The 16,711-nt window shown below is 37.0% G+C and overlaps 1 protein-coding gene across 7 annotated transcripts in view; it reads right to left on the bottom strand.

Annotated features, from left to right (window-relative positions):
• The window catches only part of CCDC152 (coiled-coil domain containing 152), a 30,554-nt gene extending 16,207 nt beyond the window's left edge, over positions 1–14,347 (bottom strand). Inside the window, exons 1-4 of one of the 7 annotated variants that reach the window (XM_058718830.1) lie at positions 14,290–14,347; positions 12,148–12,241; positions 10,129–10,234; positions 3,472–3,540 (exon numbers count right to left, since the gene is read on the bottom strand). In XM_058718830.1, coding sequence (XP_058574813.1) covers positions 3,472–3,540; positions 10,129–10,234; positions 12,148–12,234 — 262 coding nt within the window. In that variant the 5' untranslated portion in view covers positions 12,235–12,241; positions 14,290–14,347. The other 6 variants (XM_058718853.1, XM_058718822.1, XM_058718862.1 and 3 more) reach the window with 6 other exon arrangements.
• Between the last annotated feature and the right edge of the window lie 2,364 nt (positions 14,348–16,711).

Raw genomic sequence — 16,711 nt, 5'->3', positions numbered from 1 at the left:
AAACATGTTCCATCTGCAACTAAGTAAGCAAGGGGCCTCATTTTCTTTTTCGCTAGAACTCGCTAGAACTCGCTTCAAATGCAGAAACAAAGCAGTAGCATTCTAAGAAATATGAATGACCAAGCAACTCTACCATGTCCTTTCTTAATTCTGTTATTTCCCTCTATTAACCCAATAATTATGCTAAAAATGAAGACATAAAAGGAAAGAGAAGGATAGGAAAATTCACAGTTCCTTTTCCTTTTAGTCCATCTTTAATAAGTGTAGGTAGAGAGTATTGGTAGCAAGGGCAGGTATCAAGAAGTAAAATGAGGGGCTTTTGGGTGGTTCAGTTGGTTGAAAGTTTGAGTTCAGGTCAGGTCATGATTTCACAGGTTTGTGAGTTTGAGCTCTGCGTCCTGGCTTGCTGCTATCAGCGTGGAGCCCGCCTGGATCCTCTGTTTCCCTCTCTCTCTCTGCCCCTCTCTTGCTCTCTCTCTCTCTCTCTCTCTCTCTCTCTCAAAAATAAATAAAATTTAAAAAAAGAAGTAAAATGAATAATAAATGGTTTAGGTAGTTTTGCGCAGCATTTACACTATTCTGGTAAGAATGAAACAAGTATGCATGTGCAAGCTAGGAAGTATTAATTATGTACTTTTGTGATTCTGCATAGGAGTTAAATGCTCATGTCTTTGGATTTAAAATTCATTTGCACAATATAAAGATGAATGGTAACATTTATGTTCCTAATTAAAATTTTTCATTCTTTTTTACTTACAGCAACATTAACAGCAAATACAAAAACCTGTCAAGTTGAGAGAGACCACAGAAGAAAGAAAAAAAGCTCTATATTTTAGAACTTTTAATGTTACTTTTTTCCTGCCTTTTGCACATTAGGCCCCACATTTTCATTTGGAATGGGGCCCTGCAAATTATGTAGTTGGCCTTGTTTATATGTTTTGTTCTTTAGCTTCCTTTTAACGTGCCATTAGCAAATCTCTTTTGGAAGGAGGCAATTTTTAAATAATGAAGATTCTGAAGTATATTCTCATAGCAGATCATTTCTCCATACAGAATATACTTATATAAATGTAGCATTTTCCCAAGGATGTACTAGAAGCTAACATGTCAAATTACTGCATGTTGAAAGAAGTTTTTCTACATTTTTCAAACTACTTTTAATTTGAGCAATACTTTTTTCTTTAGGAGTAACTTGTCATTGATTAGTTTACTTTCTCAGATAATTCTTTTACAAAATAGCACTCAACTATGTGCTATTGTCCTTTTTAAAACATTCTTGTCAGTGATCAATTCTGATTAAATCACTCTGCTTACTACAATTTTGTAAAGTTGTACTATACATAATGATGTCTTCCTGGAAACCTACCCTGATAGAGTCTAAGGGCCGAAATAAATTCAAATTATTCAAGTTCAGTTCAAACAGGGAAAAAAAAAGCAATACGAAATTGCAAGAAATCACTTAGAGATAATTGGAAAAAATGAGTTTGAATTCTACTGATTTTGAAGGTGCTCTGTGTTTACAGTTGATTTCATGTGTCTCCCTCTTTTCTTCATATGACACCCTGCCAACGTGTTTGAATTTCTAAACTAAATTCCTGAATTCTCCTCTAATGGACAAAAATCTCTGAATCTTGTTTTCTTTGCCCTGGTAGTAACTAACCATAAGTTAGATGGCATAATGTAACTATCTTTAATACAATGTATTATAGGGGTTCTCCTAAACCAGTATATAATATATAGTAATATGATATAGGAAAAATCCCTATCATTTGATATATTGTGATGAATTACTCTACTAAGGACCCATGTCCATACTCTAAACTCCAAACACACATTACTTCAAAGACAGGATATTATGACTATGAAAATATTGTATTCTTGAGCATTGGTCAATATTTAATATCTTTTGTACAAAAAATTAATTATAATTCAGTAATGAATATGTTAAACATTAACTTTCTGAGACTTCAAAGTAACTTTAATTTCTGGTAGATGTTTTATTTGAACAAAATCCTAGGAAGAGTTCAATTAAAGTACCATTTGAATCCTAGAATAAGAGGACTGTAAGGATTATGAACATTCACAATTTTTTAAATGCAGCTGGGTATTGTATTTAGTCACAGAGAAGGGAAAAGTTGTTCTGAACCATTAGCATTGAGATGGGAAAATGAAAGCCCAGACCAGGTGTGGGATGGGGATCAAACCCTGAAAAAAAGTGAGCAGACTGCTAGAGTCAAGAAAAATGAAAATCTATTGGGCATAAGGGAATCAGAAGTCTGCAGGACTAAGCCAAAAGAAAAGGCATTGGAGAGGCACCTGGGTGGGTCAGTCAGTTAGGTATCCGACTTGATTTCGTCTCAGGTCATGATCTCATCATTTGTGGGATGGAGCCCTGTATTGGACCCTGCTTGGGATTCTCTCTCTCCCTCTTTCTGTCCCCACCCTGCTCGCACTCTCTCTCAAAATAAACAAACAGTAAAAACACAGAAAAGAAAAGGCACTGGAGATGGTGTAGTTCTCTATATTACTCTTTTGCACTCCAGAGGAGCTGAATCCTTTCTGTACTGCAGATGCTGCTTGACAATGTAAGTGTAGTCTTTTAATACAATTTCTATATTTGTTTTATCAACCCTTGAGGAGATATTTTAAGGTAAAACAATGGGGAAAAAGGAAGAATAGTAATTCTTAAAGATAAATACCAGAACATTATAAAGACAACAAGGAATAACATGCCAAAGCAATAAATGGTGTGTAAGATCATTATCATACTTCACCTACAAATAAAAAGTACTTTATGATAACAATAGAAGACTAAGGTAAAAACATTCTTGTTTGATGAGAGTTTTATGTTGGAAGGGACTCTGAACTAGGGACTTTCATCTAGTCTCCTATATGAAAGGAAAATCCCAGTACCACTGCACTGTAGCTAACTCAGGACGAACACTTGGTTGCTTCATCTGTTTTGTCAATGAATAGGCCTATTGGGTTATCATGACTAGTAAAAATAAAATAAGCTGAATATGCTGGCTTCATTTACACAAACATAGCTTTAGTCTCTGATAAAACACTAAATCATGAACTATCACTGCTGTTTGAATAGTATATTCATCATGTAACTACTACGAAATACCTACTCTTCAAAACTGAACACAGGATCATTAAAAACCAAGAGTACTTCTGAGAACAAATATATTTCTAAACTTTTGAAAATAATAAAGAGAATTATGATAACTGATTATAAAATATCCTCTGATGTTCCTGTCAGAATATGACTGAATTATTCTGTTCAGCATGGTATTTCTTATTTCATAACAATTTAGGAACGTATTATTTTGTAATGAGAAGTCTTGGCATTAGCCGATGAGTTTAACAAGTCCAGATTAAAAGAAACTTACTGTCAGTGATGTAAAAACTCTATTTTTAAAGGCACTCAAATATATCATATTTTCAAAGATTTTTTTTCTAACTTACCTTTCAAATTATGTTGATGTTCAATGGTCTGCTGTAGCCCTTTTATCATATTATGAAGAGCAGAACATTCTAAAATATGAAAGACACATTTATTTGAAAATTATTCTCTTTCATTTTGGAACTATTCTCTCAAAGTTGAAAGACTTAAAATAATTGACAATATGAGATTTCTAAAAATGTTTATTTTTGAGAGGAGAGAGAGAGCGAGAGCGAGAGAGAGAGAGAGAGCGCATGAGCAGGGGAGGGGCAAAGAGAGAGAGGGAGACACAGAATCTGAAGCAGGCTCTAGGCTCTAAGTTGTCAGTATAGAGCCTGACGCTGGGCTCAAACTCACCAACCGTAAGATCATGACCTGAGCCGAAGTCCGACACCCAACCGACCGAGCCACCCAGGCGCCCTGACAATTATGAGATCTTTATGGAGCAGCCAGGTATCTCAAAGTAAATAATATAATAAGTAGTTTTTAATTACCCTTTAAACCAAATGCATTCTGGGATTTAGTAATGAGTTTTCCACAGCACAATAATTTTAGTATAGTAGGGATTCCCTACCCCATGTGCTTTAGCAATATCTACCCTAAAGTTAAGGCATACTTGGACATGCCTGGGGAACTATGTGCGGTGTATCCATGTGAGTTTCCCGTGAAAGAACATCTCAAGGAAAGAGAGTCAAGGTACCCTAAATTTTGTTAAGATCGAGAGCCAGAGTTGGTGAGGTGTCATTTGGGAGAAGATAATGTTTTTCTTCCTCACTGTCCTCCAACCTGTCCTCTTAGTACTCATGCCTAAGTCCCAGGCAGAGGTAAAAACTCAATGTGCTGAGTTACAAGGAATTAGCAACTTTGGTACTAATGACTTCGCCACAATGGAAATGGAGCCTTCATTGCAAGCATTCATACCCTGACATGTGAATATAAGCTGGTTATAACTAGAAAAAGCTAAACCTTTGATGGGTAGCAACAGAGATGGACACTTCTATAATTTCAAGCAGTCCACTTGGCTGTAAGCTGTAGGAGATCAGGGACTATTTTGTTTTGTTCACCATTTCTCTAGAGCAGTTGTGATCCATAGCAGGCACTCCATAAATATTTGCTGATTGATTGATTGATTGATAGACAAGCAGTGTAATAGTAAACTGAAGCAAGAAAGGGGTAAGTGGAAAAACTGTCTGAAAATAATATATATTATATTGCTATTCTAAATGCTTTGCAAATATTGAATAATTTAGCCCTCTTAACCCTATGAGGTAGGTCCTTGTATTTGTCTCATTTAAATATGAGGAAGCTGACACATAGAAGTTTAGTGAATTGCCCGAGGTCACACTTCTACTTAGTAAGCGGTAGAGCTACAGCTTGAACCCCAGCAGTCCAACAACACGTCTGTGATTTAGCTACTTTACTACAACAAAGACCAGTCCAGGAGCGGTCCTTTAGAGTAATATGAGTAGGTTGGACGCCCTGGAAAGAGGACAAGAACAGAATCAGAGACTCTTTCTGATTGTTATTGCTATCACATTTTTACTCTAAGGTTAGGGAGAACAGGTTGCACTAGTTCAAGTTTACAATTATACTAGCTAAATATACAGTGATGAAGGCTTCATAAAAGAATAACAATATTTTTCAAATTTTAAAACTCCTAAAGTTTAAGGAAAATTTCACCTTTTTTTTTAAATAGGACAATTTCACCTTTATGTAGCTGACTTAACAACTAATAAATATTGAGCCTTATTCTCTTTCATTAGGTTTTAGAGGCCCAAGACCAATATTCAGCCAGTATGCACTGGTATGACATACTAACTTCCATTCTAGTTGGGCATCTGTTTTGATGGTTAAATATTAAATACCATATTTGCATCTAATAAAAAGTTACCTGTGTATAATAATACCATTGATTGTTTACTCTGCCAGGTATTACACTAAGTGCATTATGAACATTACCCCAATTAGTTTTCAAAATGATACTGAGAAGTTGGTATTATCCTGATTTTACAAAGAGAGATGGTCATCCATAGAGGTTTGGTTACTTGCCCAGGATTTTAGAGTTAATAAGTGGAAGGTATGGACTTGAGCATATGTTTTTCTCATTTCAAATCCTGCTCTTAATCTGCTATTCAATATCTCCTGGGGAATTATAGGATATAGTGATGAAACCATGCAACTTGGAGTCCAAGGAAATAGAATAGAGTTTCCTCTCCACTCTCTAGCTATGACGCCCTGGACAAGCTTTTTGAGCTTTAGATTCTCCATCTGCAAAATAAAAATATGGGTAATACCTATCCTCCTTCACATATAAGACTATTCTCATATATAAGACTAATCTGACAACCAAATGAGAAAATAGTACTCTCTAAATTTACTCACAAATGTTCAATATTGTTATTGTTGTTATTTCTCTCCTCTGTCTCTCAACAATTTGTATATATCTCTTTTCTCCTTTTATCACATTTCATTTATTTGTGGTTCCTCCCACTAGATGGTGAACTCTTTCAGGTAAAGATCATATCTTATCAATTTTGATATTTATTGCTTCTAATATGGTGGCTATTTCATAGGTATTCAATAGTATTTCTATTTATTGACTAAAGGAAAGAACCCATACTGTGAAGGGAAAATGCAAAATTTTGCCTTTCGGTTAGAGGTCCTACACTCAGTCTCCAGTACTTTCTTCAACTATGCTAATAGAAATGAAAGTACTTTGCAGAAGTTAAAAGCTTTATGCAGATATAAGGTTCTTCTGTTGTGGTTTTTCACTCTTCCTTGTACCCCCTGTACCACCCCCACCACCCACTCAAAGTTCCCACCATCCTCCATTTTTTCTCTTTTACTATTTCCTAGTAATAGATTGATGGTTAAATCACACTTGACATTGCCTACTTCATATATGTTACTGTGTTAGCTGCTATAATTAAAAAATTAAGGGGGCACGTAGCTGGTTTAGTCGGTGGAGTGTGCAACTCTTGATCTTAAGGTTGTGAATTTGAGCCCCACATTGGGTGTAGAGATTACTTAAAAATAAAATCTTAAAAAAATTAAGGAGGCATAGACTCTGCCATCACTTCTCTTTGTGCCTTTTAGAGGAATAAATAGATAGCTGAAGCTATTTCAGTACAGTTGACTCTTGAACAACATTGGGTGTTTAGAGGTACTGATTCCTGTGCAGTTGAAAATCTGAGTGTGGATGTGCTTGGATGGCTCAGTCGGTTAAATGTCCAACTTCGGCTCGGGTCATAATCTCGCGGTTTGTGAGTTTGAGCCCCGCGTGGGGCTCTGTGCTGACAGCTCAGAGCCTGGAGACTGCTTCAGATTCTATGTCTCCCTCTCTCTCTGCCCCTCCCCTGCTTACATTCTGTCTCTCTCTGTTTCTCAAAAGTGAATAAACATTAAAAAATTAAAAAAAAAATCTGAGTGTGACCTTTGACTTCAAAAAGTGAACTACTGGGGCATCTGGCTGACTCAGTTGGTAGAGCATGTGACTCTTGATCTTGGGATTGTGAGTTCGAGCCTCACATTGAATGTAGAGTTTACTTTAAAAAAAAAAGTTTCCAAAACTTAACTACTAATAGCCTACTATTGGCCAGAACCTTACTGATAACATAATGTCATTAACACATATTTTGTGTTATATGTATTATAGCCTATATTCCTATAATAAAGTAAGCTAGAGAAAAGAAAATGTTATTAGGAAAATCAGAAGGAAGAGCAAACACATTTATAGTATTGTACTGTCTTTATCAAAAAAACATGCACATGTAAGTGAATTCATGCAGTTCAAACTCGTGTTGTTCAAGGGTCAACTGTAATCAGCAAATTGAAAACAGAGCCCTGAAACTGAAAGTATACTGAATTTTTTTAAAAAATGTGTATTTTCAAAATATGAACACAAGGTGGCTCTCTCAACACTTTTTTTTCCCAAAGGAAAATGGCTCAATAAAAATTGTTCATAAGGTAGAATACCATTCCTTATTTTAGAATAATGGCTTTTAATTCTTTGCAAACCTTTATCCACATTATCATTTCTGTTGGATTTTAGAATGAATACTATCCTATCCAATGCTTCTTAAAAGCTAGAGCTCAGAATATTAAGCTACTTGTTAAAAAAAATTTTTTTTTAACATTTATTTATTTTAGAGAGACAGAGCATGAGCAGGGGAGGGGCAGAGAGAGGGAGACACAGAATTCCAAGCAGGCTCCAGGCTCCAAGCTGTCAGCACAGAGCCTGACGTGGGGCTTGAACTCACAAACCACGAGATCATGACCTGAGCCAAAGTTGACGGCTCAACCGACTGAGCCACCCAGGTGCCCCTAAGCTACTTCTTAATACTGTATAATTTAGTAAATAAATGGTGGTTTTGAGCTCACTTTAGGCTCTGCCATTAACTAGCAATTTGAACACTAATATCTATTTCACAAAGAACTTGGAAATGTTGAATACAATTATGTATGAAAAGTACTTGGCCATTAATACTAACATTATTATCATCTTCAACTGGCACAGAAATTCTTTATCTGGTGTCCAATGTAGAAAATATAATGTCATGACCTCATTCTTTATTGTTGAACAAATCGAATCATATATCTAGCTTGTTATTCCTCTCTAGGTCAGTTGGTACACACTTGACTCTACAAACTTATTCCTACTAGTTCTTTTACTTCTGCTGCGTATTACCCAGTAAAAAGGCCATTAGATTTAGAATAAGTAGAGCTGGATTTTAAAAAAGTATTTAATTATTTTTTCAAATGATAAATACACACGAAATACTAGTATAGTAAAAAATGATTATCTCTCCAGTTTCGGCCTCTAGACTAACCAGTTTCCCTTCCCCCAAAGCAAGCACTGTTACCAGGATACTGAGGCTGTTTATCTTTCCAGAGATACACAAATGTATCAGGGAGAGGGTTTTCTGTGTGTACAAAGATATTTTTATAAAAATGATAGAAGATGGTTGTGAACACTGTTGTTTTCATTTATGGTATCTTGGAGATTATTCTGTATCATATAGAACTACTTTTTCTTTTATCAGTTGCCATAATTTAACCAGAATCCTACTGATGGATCACACTCGGAAAGGCCTTCTCCGTACTAAAAAACACACAAAAAACCCCACAAAAACCCACATTCTATTCTATTTTTTTGGGTGGTTTCATTTTTTTCACCTTTGATTAACTTTATTTGTTGGCATAGTTTTAGATGTACAGAAAAATCAGGAAGGTATTAGAGTTGCCAAATATCCTACACCCAGTTTCCCCTGTTATTAATACCTAACATTAGTATGAGATGTTTGTTACAATTAATGAACCAATGTTGATACGTTATTATTAACTAAAATCTATACTTTATTCAGATTTTCTTAGTTTTTACCTTATGTTCTTTTTCTGTTCTAGGATCCCATCCACAATACCATATTGCATTTACTCATCATGTCTTCTCAGTGTCCTCTTGGCTGTGCTAGTTTCTGTTTTCTTGTGTTTGATGACCTTGACAGTTTTGCAGAGTGCTGGTCAGGTATTTTGTAGAAAAGCCCTTTTTGGGGATTTGTCTGACGCTTATCTCATGGTTAGATGGGGTTATGGGTCTTTAGGAGGAAGATCATAGAGGTGAAGTGCCATTTTCATCACACCATGTCAAGGGCACATACATATGGCTTTCTCTCCTTTCCCTCCTGACACAGGGCACTTTATTAGTGAGGAGTGTTGGTCTGGGAAAAGGGTGTTGGGATGAACAGGATCAGCAACTATCCTGGGGAACATTCCTAAACATCAAGCATTCCTCCACGAAAATTTAGAGAAAACTCCATCATGGATGAAACCTCCCCAGAGGACAGCACTGTGACCACCCAGCCCCGCCAGCAGTGGTACAAAGGGCACCTAAGGCACAGATGGGCTCCAGTACAGCAGGGCTTCAATGTCAGGCACAGACTGTTGGGGGCATACCAGGAACTTCTCTCATAGTTCCATGTGAACATGAGGGAATTCTGGCTCTCTTGAGTTCTCCAGATACCCTGAACTGGTTGCACAGTGAAGCCAAGCACTACTGGGCCTTGAGGGCTGCAGGTGCAGCTGAAGCTCATTTATCTGGGTGTAATCCCAGACCATTGTGCCTCAAAGCAAGTTGGCATTCTCAAAGAGCAGGGCCTTGCCCTGCAAAGAGCCTGGGTTTTCAGGTTCCCTGCAGGCTAGTGGGCATGCAAAGGATGGACCAAGACCAGGGACACAGCCGGGAGGACAATTGGTTGCTGGGAGCTGAGAGGCACACATGGCCTGGTTGTCCCAGAAGTAAGGGGAGAGCTTTGGACTAGAACAGCCCATTTTTGGCACTAAAATTTTTGACCCATCTGAAATTTCTTTTGGTGTAATTGTGAGACAGGAATTCAACTGTTATTTTTTCCCATGGTTTTGAAGGCTTGGACTTGCCATTTCTTGGTTTAGTGGTCTCCAACAGATTATTTAATTTCTCTCATCCTATGTTTCTTCATTATTGAGGTGGCTTAGTAATACCAATCCTATGTATCAGGGCTATAAAAGATAAAATGAAATGATAGCTCGGAAAGTTCTATGTGAATTTAAAATATTTTACAAATGTATGGTATAATATTAATTGTTGTGGTACCAAAAAATACTCTTATGAGATTTTGTATTTCTTCAGGCAGTAAAGAACTAACCTTTTTTAATTGAAACCTCCTTTGTTTGCGTTACTTTTAACAAATAGTTAGTTTTTTCCAACTGCATATCCAGTATATTATTCTTTCCACTGGTTTCTATCATTTTCTGTAGAAGAAACAATATATATTACCAAAGCAAGGAATGTCGCTATTTTCATTTTATTTTTTTTACCTAATGATATGAAGACTAATGAAAATACAGACCACTTAATACCTGCAAGTCTAATAATTAAGTCTGGCATATGTTTTATGTAAGCCAACTTCCTCATTTATCTAATTTTAAAAGTAACATGGCAAAAAATTAAAACAGACTAACAGTTATAAAGAGTTATGAAAAGTAAGAATATGAGCTAACTTGGAATCCCCTTCTTTCCAACTATTCAACCCTCAGTCCTATGGTTAACAATTCCTTATACATATTTCCAAAATATTTTATGATTAACTATACAACTATAGGAAAGGATCATATTATACTCTGTTCTGCACCTTGGATGTTCCACTTAGAACTATTATCTTGGAGATGATGTCCATACAAGCACATCTAGGTCTACTTTGTTCTTTTTAAGACCTGCATTGAGTTTCACTTATGAATATACTGTAATTTATTTAACTAGTCCCCTTACTGAGGATAATTTGTGTTGTTTTCACTTTTTTTTTTTTTTTTTTTGCTATTACAAATAATGAATAAACCTTCAACATACCTTTTTGGTATCTTTGTGTACAGTGTAATAGCTGACACATACCCTTCAGACAGCTTCAAAAATCCTCAATTAATTGTATCATCTATATCTCTACCCACTTCCCCATTCTCTCTGCCTCTGAATTTATCTTAAAGCAACTCCCTGACATTATATTATTTCATCCACAAATATCACCATCTATATGTATCTCTAACAGGTAAGATTCTTAAAAATACAACCACAATACTTTATCACATCAAAAAATCAATATTTCTTATTTAAAATATTTAAGGATATGACAGATATTTTTAAATAATCTCCAAAAATTTTGCACCAATTCCTCTCCCACGAACAGTGCTTCTTATTTCTTTCTCTATTCTTTCTTATTTTAGTAAGAATCACTTGGCTAAGAAAACTCAAGTTCATTGTTTAAAAAAGTTCATAATGTGGGGCACCTGGGTGGCTCAGTCAGTTAAATGTCTGACTCTTGACCCCAGCTCAGGTCTTGATCTCCGAATCATGAGTTCAAGTCCTGCATTGGGCTCTGCAGGGGTGTGAAGCCTACTTAAAAAAAAGCTCATAATGTTATCTCAAAATACCCATTGTCATGAAATTCCTTTATTATGGACATACCAGACTGTGCAGAGGAAAAGAAGGAATAGAGAAGAATGATAGAGAAAATAGAGGTAGGTATTATTCTCTTTCCCACTCTTGCTTCAAAAACCCACTCCCCAAATCTTTCATTTATTCACCTATATCTTCTCAACAACTATTCTTATTCCTCTCCAAGGCAGACAAGGGGGAAAAAAACCTAATATATACTTGTGGGTTTGGTCTATCATGTAATTTGTCTAGATTTTGGGAGAGGAACTTCAAATACATCTGTCTTTAGGCAACAGAGAAGGAAAAAGGAACAGCAGAGGAAAGAGTAAAAAAAAAAAAAATTAGAGTTAGTCATAATGGTAAGAGACTGAGGATTGAGTTTATTTTATTTCAATTCTTATTAAACCATTCCTGAGTTTATGGACATTTTGAACATTTAAGTATGTATTTTCCTTTTAACTTTAGCCAAAGTATATCAACTATTTCCTTGTTCCAGAAACATTTTGATGTATTAGTACAAATGATCCAAAATGAAATATATTTTAAATATGGATTTTAAAAATGAGAAAGGACTTAGCAAAAATATATTTCCATTGTCTTTACTTTGCTTATTTTTTGGTACATTTTTCTTTACTTCCCAAATTCTTCCACTGGCAAAATCTATTTCCCTTTTATACTATATACTTTTATACTATATATAGTTTTTCTACTATAACTGTTTTATATCTTTACATACCTTTTCTATCTGTGAGAAATCACTTATAAGCTTGTCAAGATTCACACCGCTAATCTTTTTCATACATCCTTCGCTGCTTTGACTCATGTCTAAACTAGTGAAGAGTAAATAGGGTTAAAAAATAGATGAAGAAGTAAACAAAAGCTGTACAATAGTGACAATAAGTCAAATACTAATGTTTCTGTACTCCACGCATAGAGCACCTACTTGAGCTCCACTGCACGTGGAAAATTTTTGCTATACACATTATTAATAATAGTCAAATACATTAAGCCTTCTCCATTCTTCTGCATGCCACCCAAGTTTTCTCTAAACAATCTAAAATTAGTGCAATGTTATGTGCATATGTAGAAATTATTTGTCCCTGTTACACAAAAAACTATTCCATTGTTCAACTCATCTTCTTGCCATCAGTATGACAGGACTCAAAATCTGGTGTACTGCTAAATCTGATGTGTGACTTTTAAATATAGGTATTCTCAATGTACGGTGTTTAAAATTTTCATAACTATCATGCCACGAGTATTTTTTGCTGTATTTCCTGGTAGTGTGCTTATTGCCATGGACTGAATTGTGTCCCCCTGCCCCTCAAATTCCTCTGGGTATAACCAGCTAACTGCAAAGAATGAGTTTTAGTTTTAGTCCTATGGAACCAATCATAAGAAATTCTACATTATTCCGGAGGTAAACTCATCCAGTTAGGATGAAGAAATTGACTTTCACAAAACTGCTAGCATTTACACTTGGGGATGGGAGAGTGTTTAGAAGAATTAGGATTAATACAATCTAAAAGTATGAGACACTTTAGACTTTTCACAAGTGAAGTGCAAGGAGAAAATACAAATTTGAAATTTAGGCATTCTTGATTAAGGAAAGAACATATGCCAATGCCTGGTGTGTGAAAGTGGTAATGGAAACTAGTCCAAAGCAAAAGGTAAATAAAATTCCTAAAGTAATTTTACGGGTCATATTGTTTCAAATGAAGTACAACACAACAGACATTGCTTTGACAATTTGTTACTTCACAAATCTCGTTTCCTTCCTCTTTTTGATTGGACGTTAAATCACATGTATGACATCTGACAACTATTAGTGGTTTTTAAATGAAAGAATTTTTAGCTGTGCATTTTCAGCTTACTGAATTATTATTCAAGTAAAACTATATAAAAATCCCTTTAAAAATTACAACTTGATCTTTAAGGCAGGAAAATAATTGTAATTAGCGTCCCATAATAAATACAGCAAAATTCTTTTTTGGGGTAAAGCTTAACAATCATCAGTATTTGATAACTGTTACTCTTTAATAGAACTATAGGATAATCTGAGGTAGTTAATGCAAAACTTTCCCCCGTCCCCCCCCCCAACATTTTTCTTTTTAGTTCCTAACATTTTAAATAAAAAGGTTTTACTACAGTTCTCAGATCCCAGCTCTTGAATTAAATTCATTTTAATTTCAGCTTGATTTTCCTCCCAAAAGCCTCTGTTCTAATGAGACTCTGGGAGTGTTTTTCTTTTTAAAACCATCGCTAATATTCCACTGGCTGTTATTGCATGACGTTCCGCACGGTGTAGGAGTTTGTCACACAGGCTGAAAAGCCATCCAATCCATTTCTAGGTGTCTTCACGGTACCCCCCAATTTCCTCCATCAACATCTCTTCAGTGGCTGTGGCCTTCGTGCCCGTGAAACTAGGAAACAAGCTGGTGATTCAGTGCCGGTCAAATTCTTCGGTGAGAAGCAGGGACTGACTTGTGACCTTCTGGCCCAGCAGCAACCACCCCCTCAAGTGGGTGACAGCGCCCTTTTCTCCCTGGCTCTTAGGCCAACCAGCATCTGGGCCTCAACTCCGTCTCTCCCCCTCCCCGGCTCGGCGGGGCCCGAGGACAGACTGGGGGTGGGGGTGGGGCTCCTCCTCTCCCCTCCCTGCTGCGCTCCGTGAACGCACGCTCGGTCCTGGGGCTCGGGGCTCCCGCTCCCTCCACCCGCGTGCCGGGGACCAGAGGGACCCAACTCTACTGCAGGACTCGCACCAGCGGGCCTGACGGGAGTGGATGGCTTAGGAGACGTGAGAAGGTATGAAGAAAAGAATTTCCAAGGCCAGAGTGGGAATTTCGAACCCGGGGACAAAAAGCCTGGAGCGTACCTGACGCCGCTCACAGTTCCCCACAGTCTGCCGCGTCACCACTTCCGGGTGCTGGTCCGCCCCGCACTGCTGTCCCCTCCCCGGAAGCAAGTTCCCCCAACAATAGGCCCGCCCTTCTCCCGCCTCCGACCTGGGCCGCCAGTTTTCCACCTCCGGTGGTCCCTGCCTCCTTGGCCCTTGCTCGCCTCAGCATCTGGTGCTTCTTAGATATTTTTTTCTGGTTTCTGGGACATGACCCAACATCTAGTGCCTGCCAGATTCCTAATTATTTCCCTGACCAAAGAATAAATCACATTGGTTTTAAGTTTGGAGCAGTGAGTCAGCATCATTGAATTAATAATCCATATTTATTTGAGTAACTTATGAAATAGGCTTATAATGTACGAAGAGACTGTGCTAGGTGATGGAGATGAAAGCATGAATATAATCAGTCTGTGCAGTCCAGAGTCAGCTGATGGAGATGATCTCCCATCTACAAAACTGTCTTGGTAACTAATGAAATGGTAAAGGCTTAGGCTCCCTCCGCATGAATTCAAGTCCCCAACTCTTATATCCCAACTGGGTGATCCCGGGCAAGTTTTTAAGTATACCTGCCTCGGCTTCTTTATTTGTAAAATTGACATTAATAATGATGCCTACTTCATAGGCCTGTTGTGATGACTAAAGGATTAGAATTTTGGTCAATAACCGTTTGAAACTGTATCCACTGCCAACTCTGGCCTACTTTTTTTTTTTTTTTTTTTTTGAGTGGGAGAAGAGAGAGATTTTTATGGATTTTGTTTTCTATGAAATCCAAGATGTGGCCAGCAAATACATGTATACTGTAATAGGATAATTCATACTTGATTATTGGGAAGGTAGTAGAGCATGATGGCAAGATAATCTGGTCAAAGTGGGAAATGTAGGGTGGAGCCCTCTCTATGCCATTAGTCATCCGGGAAGGTTGATTCATCTTCCCAAGACTTCCCCCCCCCCCCCAATTTTAAAATAAGAGAAGTGGACTAAATAAAAAAGCTAAAATTTTAGAATTTTAAACTGATCTTATCAAATATTTTTTTTTTTTTTTTTTTAAATTTTTTTTTTTTTAACATTTATTTTTGAGACAGAGAGACAGAGCATGAACAGGGGAGGGGCAGAGAGAGAGGGAGACACAGAATCTGAAACAGGCTCCAGGCTCTGAGCTGTCAGCACAGAGCCCGACGCGGGGCTTGAACTCACGGACCATGAGATCATGACCTGAGCCGAAGTCGGACGCTTAACCGACCGAGCCACCCAGGCGCCCCCAAATATTTTGAAAAATGTTTTTTTCATGTTCTTGAGCTCATTAGTTTCACAAAATTTGTGTATATTATTTATGCATATATGTCTTGTATATATGCCTTATATATGTCTTATATATATGTCTTATATTTATGCATATATGTCATATATGCATTTTTGTTTAATTTTTATTTATTTATTTATTAAAGTTTATCTGTTTTTTGAGAGTGAGAGAGAATACGCAAGCTGGGGAGGGACAGAGAGAGGGGATGCAGAGGATCTGAAGCAGGCTCCACGCTGACAGCAGAGAGCCTGACATGGGGCTCGAATCCACAAATCATGAGATCATGTCCTGAGCCAAAGTTGGATGCTTAACCGACTGAGCTGCCTAGGCACCCCTTATGTTTAATTTTTAAACTTCTGGCTACCCAATAAGCTTTTCTTGATGTAACAACACATAGGGATATTAAAAATGGCCTTTTGAATTGCTGGTTCTATCCAATTAGCACATATAAAATGTTCCATGTAACCCATATCATAATGGTTATTGAAATAAGCCCATTTTAAGACCCACCTAAGATGCTACCTTCTCCATAAGGCATTCACTGATCATATCGATCAGCTGTGACATGCCTTTCTTTACTCTATGCTCCTATTACACTTCGGACCAGGCCGGCCTTCCTGTGGCCTTTGTTAGGGCTGTTGGAATTTTTTTCCCGCTGTTTGATCAGCTCCTTGGGGGAAGAATCTCTATTTTATATATATATATCTCCATAGTGCCTAGCTAATGAGAATAAATAGAAATGAACCAATACACCAGAAATAAATCAGAAGAAATTAGCTTGATTTTTCTAGTTTGAAATGAGTCATAAGCTTCTCTTCTAGTTCATAGATACTAGTTTTTTTCCCCCAAAGAGTCTAGTGAGTTCAAAATATCTCTGTCAATGAGAAACTATATAAACTTCCCATGATTTCATTTTTAAAAAGGGAATGCCTTTCACAGTTGTATTCACAGTTTCATTCATCAAGTATCATCCAATTGAGAAACAGAAAGGATTCATTGAGTATTTGCTCAGAAACTGCCTGAAAAACCCAAGAGGAATAAATTATATTATTGTGCCATATTAACAAAGGGAGTATAAAGAAAGTAATGTGCAAGTCC

Source organism: Neofelis nebulosa, chromosome 1 (assembly GCF_028018385.1).
Source record: "Neofelis nebulosa isolate mNeoNeb1 chromosome 1, mNeoNeb1.pri, whole genome shotgun sequence".
NCBI lineage: Eukaryota > Metazoa > Chordata > Mammalia > Carnivora > Felidae > Neofelis > Neofelis nebulosa.
Note: the sequence above shows the minus strand (reverse complement) of the source record. Positions and strands in the feature narration are given on the sequence as shown.